General features: G+C 34.9%; 1 protein-coding gene across 1 annotated transcript in view; it reads right to left on the minus strand.

Annotated features, from left to right (window-relative positions):
• The window catches only part of CRISP1 (cysteine rich secretory protein 1), a 40,872-nt gene that overhangs the window by 13,030 nt on the left and 19,969 nt on the right, over positions 1-7,873 (minus strand). The window contains 3 exon segments of the mRNA XM_082347675.1: positions 1,595-1,662; positions 7,728-7,848; positions 7,852-7,872. Coding sequence (XP_082203801.1) covers positions 1,595-1,662; positions 7,728-7,848; positions 7,852-7,872 — 210 coding nt within the window.

The following is a 7,873-nucleotide window of genomic DNA, read 5'->3' on the forward strand; positions in this document are numbered from 1 at the left end:
CGCAAGACTATCAATACAGTTTCTGAACGGATGGGATTCAGCCATACCTTGCTCAAATATAGAAGTAGTTATTGTCATTTATTTTGTATCAACAGTTTAAGGATATCGGGAGAAAACTATAAAATCAGTAGACTCCTCTAGAGACTGTCCCCTGTGAACGTCATTTCCTCAAAAGCACACTCACGAGGTGTTATTTTCCTGTCATACTGCAGGTAGCCTGGGCTAGATCTGAGGGAAGGTTGGGAACCCATGAGAATTCCCTTACAAGTTCCAGATTATAATTCTCCTTGCTCCTCTAAGAAAACCCTGCTCCAGTGAAACTCATGGCAATTAGCTCTACCTACATCATTCCTGAACATTTACTCTCCTACAATGATTTTCCTGTCAATTTCTCTCATTTATAGAAACTGGGTCTCCTAAAACAATTCATCTTGTCCACCCCAAATTCTGCAGTCATATGGAGGGACTTCAGCATCCACATGGATGACTCAACCATCTGCTATCTCAGAACTTGAACTCTTCCTCTCTTAAACCTCTCCTCCAAGGCTTTTTAGTTCCCCACCGTGATGGTCACAGCCTATACCTGGTGATGACTCCAAAATGCCACACCTCCAGCTTGCCGGAGGATTGTTGCGTATCGGGCAAGACCTCCACCTGGTTTCTCTTTGGGAAAAAAGTGTGAGTGAAAAGATCCAAACCAGCACCCCAGTAATCTAATACGTACGGATTTTCTTTCATTTATTGAATTAAGCACCTTCGACTTTTGACTTCTCCTATGTAGCATGTGAAAATAAAAAAACCACTCATGTTCTTTACCAACACTATTAACTTCAGCTCATCGTAAAAATATTTTGGGTACATTAAAAGATGTAATATTTTCTTTATATCATTGAGGTTATTTAGAGGTACATGTTAGTTGATGATCATAAAATATTAGGAATTTATATCCTATTAGATACCATTGAATGTTTGGTTTCTGCTGTGTGAATGTTGAAACTCTTGTTTTTAATAAGCGGTGAGTTTCAGGCCTCATATATTAACCCCATTGCTAACAGATCCACACACTTCTCTCCGTGCTGTTGCACCTTTCGTTTTATATTTGATTTGGATGTGTTAAATTCTTGTTATTGTCATCAGTCAGAGAGCTCAATTGGGATATTGATGAAATACTTACCTTTTCTGGGTAAAAACTAAAAAAGAATACCTTTTTCCCATTTTGTCTTGGAAAATGCATGGATCGGTTATAAAGAAAGTAATTCCCGCCCTACATTTTTAGCTTTTTTGAATTATCCAGAGAGGCTATCATGACATAGGCACAGGCCCATGGAGACAAACTGCTTGAATTTACCTTCAGGCTCTGTCACTTCCCAGTTATCTGACCTTGAACATATGACTTAACCTCCTTATGTTTTGGTTTCTTTCTCTGTAATCCGGGATTATGAATAGTACTTGCCTAATAGGGCTATGGTGAGAACTAGGTGAGTGACGGGCATAGCGTCCTCACAACAGTGCCTGTAACAAAGTGAGTTCTAGCAGAGGGTTAGCTCTTATCCTCTTCTCAAAAGTAATCATAAAACATACAATCCTCACATACTCTTGTAATCAAAACATGCAGGAAGACAGCAGCAGCAGCCAGAAACAAGAAGTGTTTCATTGTCATCCCTGGAAAGAAAAGTAACATAAATTTAGACTATTGCAAACTTGTGGAATAATGTTTTGTAATAAAGCCTTTTGTGGAAACACTTTTACATATACCTGCAGTTTCTGCAAAAAGAGACCTGCAGGATCAGAACAAGGTTTATTATGTTAGTCATTAGGACCAAGAGAAGAAGAGAGAACTGTGATTGGAAGAATAGTAGACTTAATGTCTTAATCCCTGTAACCTTTGAATGTGTTACACTGTGTGACAAAAGAGAATTAAGGTAGCAGGTAAAATTCATATTGCTAGTCAGCTGACTTTAAAGTAGGGATATTGTCCTGGATTATCCATGTGAACTCAATGTCATCACAAGGGTACTTAGATGTGGAAGAGAGGGCCAGCGTCAATGATGGATTATGAGGAAGACTCAACTAGCCACGACTAACTTTGGAGATAGAGGAAGGGACCATGAGCTAGAGAATATGGGCAACCTCTGGAAGTAGGCAAAGGCAAGGAAAAGGATTGTCCCCTGGAGTCTTCCTGCTGAATCTTGATTTTAGCTCAGTGAGACCCATTTGGACTTCTGACATCCAGAATATAAAATAGTAAATTTGTGTTGTTTGAAGATTCTGAGTTTATAGGAATTTGTTACAGTAGCAACAGGAAACTAACATAAAACAACAAGATTAGATTTGAATTCTCTATTGCCTGTAGCGAGGAGGTGTGATGTTGGTACAAGTGATTTACGTACATGATTTAGAGATATTCTGTAAAGTCTGATCACTCTGCTAAAAATGATTGTCATTGTGAGTGGAGCAAATCAGAGCTAATATACTCTCTCTTTTATTTCTATTTGATATAGGTTGCTGATGCTAGGATATTAATAAGCATAGGTTATTAAATTTGTTTGGTACATTCTTTTTACGACCTGACAAATTTATTTCTGAATCAATCCTGCTGAGTGGGAAGCAGAAGAGGCTAACAGTTTGGTTTGTATTTTAAAGAAATACTTTCAAAAAGCAGGTTAAATGATTTGTGCAGAATGATACACACAATGCAATTTGCCATTGCTCTCAAGCTCCTCCCACACACTGCCAAACATGTTTGTATGAAAAGAATTCTGTAAATCAACTTTTTCAGAGAACATACACATACAAACAATCTGTCCCTTATTGCACTTTTTTTTTCATCTTTTTCTTTCCCTTCCTCTCTTTCTTCCTCCAAAATGTTACAAACCCTCGAACCCTAAGATAGACAGTAATATAGTAACACAGATGATGAAATATGCAACCTAGTCTCTTACTTAGTCCTCAAAAATCCAATAAAGCAACTAATTTTTTCCCTGAGTTATTGAAGAAAAAATAGAATAAAAAAGCTTCTGAACTATAGTAGGTTGATATATACACACATATTAATATTTATACCCCTCACACTATATCTCTATATCTCTGTCTCTATTCAGTGAACTGTTATTATTCAAGTTAGTCCCCTTAATGAAGCTGTCTATAACTTCTGTTGCATTTTCTAAGGGAAAAATTTTGGGGGGTGGTGTGTACGCTCGTTATCTTAATTGTTATGATGTTTTCTGGATATACACTAGCATGTACCTCAAAAAAGCTGTTATAAAATGTTTAAGAAATGCCAAAAATATTACCTGTTTCACACCAAACAACTGGCATTGACAATTTAGATTTTATCTTTCCAGTCTTTTTTTCTTATGCGTAAATTCTGCACTTAGATTTATACATAAACACATAATATACCCCAAAATCGTATTCAATAGAATTTCTATTGTTATTATATGTTCATTAAGAGCATCATTTTGATAATGTGAATAAGTTGTAACTAACTTAAGATCTTGGCTAAGTTTGATTTTAAGCTTTAATATTTTTCTCTATAAGTAATGTTATCATGAATATTTTAACACAAACACCCAGCCATTTTTAGGATACTTTTCGTAAATTACCGTAGGATTTGTGCTTCAGAATTGGAAATTGATTGAAATCTTTGCACTTTTTTCTTTTGACATGATACAAAACTAATTTTACCTCTAAGTATACCTGATACATAATAAGTGCTTAATAAATATTTATTAAATTAAATTTTGTACAGTTGAAATAATTGAAATAATAATTTAATAGTTAAATAATTTAAATAATAATTGAATAATAATTTCAGACACACACACACTCTGCTAATCAATACATGTGATATAATAAAAGTCATACTGATCCTGGAGTTAAAATACTAATGTTTTATCCTAGGTTTTCCTATTATCTATGACACCGATAAATCCACAAGTTTTCTGAAAATCAACTTATTTTTGCTTAGAATGAAATCCAACAAAAGGGCATTCAAATTTATAGGACTACAAGACACAACCAACTCTTTAGAGTTGGCTACTATTGTTCTTTTTAGAATGTTGCAATCTGCTCAATGGGCTTCCTAATCCAAATTTGAAAGCATATGTTATTTTATAAATGGATTATAATTCTGATAGATGGCCTTTGAAAGCATACAGTATCCCCCATATTACTGGAAATAGGTAAAAACAACCTGGATATTTTACATACAGATATAATATCTTTCTTCTGTCATAAATGGGTGAAAAATCACCATTTTATGATATAAGATACATAAGGAATTAAGTACAATACTGTGTATTGATGATTTAATGCCAGAATTTATATCCTGTGCAAGAATTGAAAGCAACCATAAGAAAACTTATCGTGACCTCTTGAGAGTGTTCATGGGACAATCAGTGTCAACTGGGATTACAGTTACCTTAGCAAATTTGGCTCCTCCAAAGAGCTTTGATTGGTTGAAGTTAAGGGCAACTAAGCCGCAGGGGACCTCAGATTTTTGAGCCTAAGTTTTGGCTTGGGGTCTATGAATAGGTAGAATGTGTGCATTCGACCTAAAACTCTTCAGAAATCAGAGGCTACGAGGAAAATAGGAGGATACCTTTACTTAAGGTTCAAATATCCACTTGGAGCAACTGAGCCAAAACAGAGAGGTAAAGGTTAATACCTGAGCATCAGTAGTATATTAAGCATTTTAGAATGAGATTGGATCCAGGTAGTTATAAAGGCATCCTTGTTGGCCCATAATTGTTATAAAAGTACAGACTGGGCTCTGGGATCGTCTTCAGAGATAGAGTCAGAGGGTCAGGTTAAAGGACTAGAAAGCAGCAGGCAATAGGCAGAGCTTCTGGCAAACAGTGACTCCAGCGGAAGTGACCAAGGTGCAGAAATAGAGATGAAAACTGGAGAGCATGACTCTGAGGTTGAGTAGAGGTTATGGGGGTGGAAAAATAAGTGGCCCCAGGGTTAGAGACTCTGGGGACACACTGAGGCTTGTTTACTGGAGAATTAGGACAGGGGTAGCTTCAGGAACAGGACCAGGGCCAAACCTCCAGAATGATCTGAATGATTCTCCACTGCCTGGAGGACTCAAAACCTGGATACTAAGTAGGCCATTTTAACTAAGGAATTCCAGTTACTTGCACAGGACTCAGGTAAAGGCAGCTCTTCTGAACAGAAGTATTACAGAGCAGCTGAGATATCAGCTCACGGATGCTCATTAACTTGAACATCAATCCCTACTTAACATAGTTATCTAATAAGCAATAGGCAATTTTAAGCCCAAACTCAAACTATTTTCCAACAGTAATACCAGAAACTTGATACACTGACTATTAAAATTAATTTCCCCTACATTTCTGTTTCAGATTGTATGCCTTATTAACGTATAAACAGAAGTTGGATATTTGCAACTTAATATTTGGTAGGAGGAAAGATCAAAAATGAGGGAAAAGACTAAGGAGAACTGAGTCCTGCCCTCTGGCATGCCCTTGGGAATGGTTTCTCATATATGGATTAAATTGTTAGACCATGTCCTTCTCAGAAAGCACTTACAGGAAGAACAGTTCCTTCCTTCCCTTAATTAAAGAATTCAAAAGAATAAACTCTACAAGGATTAGATCATCAATCCTTTTTATCTTCTTTGCCTCAGTGAATTCGTAAATTTAAAAATAATTACTAAGGTATAACTTATATTTAGTAAAGTATGTAAATTTTAAGTGTATAGATTGATAAATTTGTAAATACGTATATACCTGTGTAACCACCAAAGCAATATATATATATATAATAGTTCCACCACCCAAGAAGGTCTCTGGCTCCCCTTTCAGTCAGTAACTCCTAAGAGTAAAAATCATTCTGGTTTCCATAATTAAGGCTTAGTTTAATCAGCTTTGAAACTTTACATAAGCAGAATATATATATTTTAGTACCTAAACTTTTTCACTTAATATTATGCCTATGAGATTCATCCATGTTGCTTTTAAAGAAGTTTACTTTTGTTAATAGCTGGGTAGTATGCAGATAATATAATTTATTTACCCAATCTATTATTAATGAACATTTGGTTTGTTTTCAGTTTAGAGCTATTACAAATAAAATTTCTATGGACACTTTTTCCATATGCCTTTTAATACATATTATTATTTACTTTTTTTGGACATATACCCGGAAGTGGAATTATTAGGTTATATGGTATACATATGTTTTCCTTCAGTAGGTACTGTCAAATATTTTTCCAATGGAGTTGTAGAAATATATACCTTTTTACTTCTACCAGCTTCATATCTTCACCCATACTTGGTATTCTTTTTTTTTTTTTTTAGTCTTATCCATTATGTTTATGTAATGGAATTTCATCAGGCTTTTTCATTTATATTCGTCTAATTACTAATGATATTGAACACATTTTTGTATGTTTGTCAGCCACTTTGATACCATCTTTTGTGAAGTCTCTGTCAAATTGTTTGCTCGCTGTTGTAAGTAGGTTGACTGCCGTTTTCTTATTGGTTTGTATTAATTCTCTGTATGTTCTTGATATAAAGTATTTGTCAAATGTACGTATTGCAAATCTTTCTTCTTCACCTGTCTTACTTTCTGAACTCTTTTAATTGTATCTTTTGTTTTAAAAAATTCTTTATTTAAATATGTTCCATTTATCTTTCTTTCTTTATGGTTAATGCTTGTGTTTGTGTGTGTGTATGTGTGTCTGTCCATCCTATTTAAGTCATGAGTCATGAAGTTATTCTAAGCTTGATTTGAACATTGATAAAATACTGAAGTCGAATAAAGCTGGAGGACTTATACTATCAGATATCAAGATTTACTATGATTCTATAGTAATTAAGAAAGAGTACTAGTGGCACCACTGTGGATAAATGGACCAGTGTAATATAATGGAATATGTAAACAGAATCACATATATACTTAAGTGGTTTATGACAATCCATGAAATGCCTGTTGACTTTCAAGGTAAAATTTGAAACTAGCCTGCCTTCAGTTATAAAAGAGACAGAGGACCCCTGCCTTATGACTGGCTGGTTGCTTTGGAAGCAGTGTCACATAGTTCATGAAATAAAAGATGCCTGCCTTAGCACTTTAAGATGTACATAACCACATGGTAATTGGCCCTACATGAAAATCAGTTTCTTCTTAGCTTTGCTACAAGAAGTTCTCGAGAATGATTTGAATAAGTAATATTACACTTGCATAGTATGTCTAAGTTTATTAATCCCTTTATTAAAAGCATGGAAATAGCTAACATTTACTTTTTTCCCCCTAAAGTGGTTATGTTGTTTTACTTACTTTTTTATTGAAGTATAGCTGATTTACAATGTTGTGTTAATTTCTGCTGTACAGCAGTGATTCATTTATACATATACATACATTCTTTTTTATATTCTTTTCCATTATGGTTTATCATAGGATATTGAATATAGTTCCCTGAGCTATACAGTAGGACCTTGTCATTTATCCATTCTATATATACTAATTTGCATCTGCTAACCCCAAACTCCCACTCTATCCCTCCCCTACCCCTCTCCCCCTTGGCAGCCACAAGTCTGTTCTCTAACTAACATTTACTTTTACATTATAATGGATGGTGTTAAGATAAGGCTGCACATTATCTCTTATTTAACATTATGACAATGCTATTAAGTAGTCATTTATCATTAATCTCACTTTTCAAATAACTAAACTGACACTTAAAGCCATAGATAACTTACCCCAGCTCACACAGTTTGTAATATTCAGTGTTCTGATGAGAACCAGATATTTGGCTGTATAGTGTGCTCTTGCCTTTACACAATACTCCACAGGGAAGATTTGCTCTATGAGGAAGTCAGCTCAATGAAAATGCTTACAAGAGATT

The sequence above is a fragment of the Balaenoptera borealis genome, assembly GCF_965194805.1.
Source record: "Balaenoptera borealis genome assembly, chromosome: 12".
Classification (NCBI taxonomy): domain Eukaryota; kingdom Metazoa; phylum Chordata; class Mammalia; order Artiodactyla; family Balaenopteridae; genus Balaenoptera; species Balaenoptera borealis.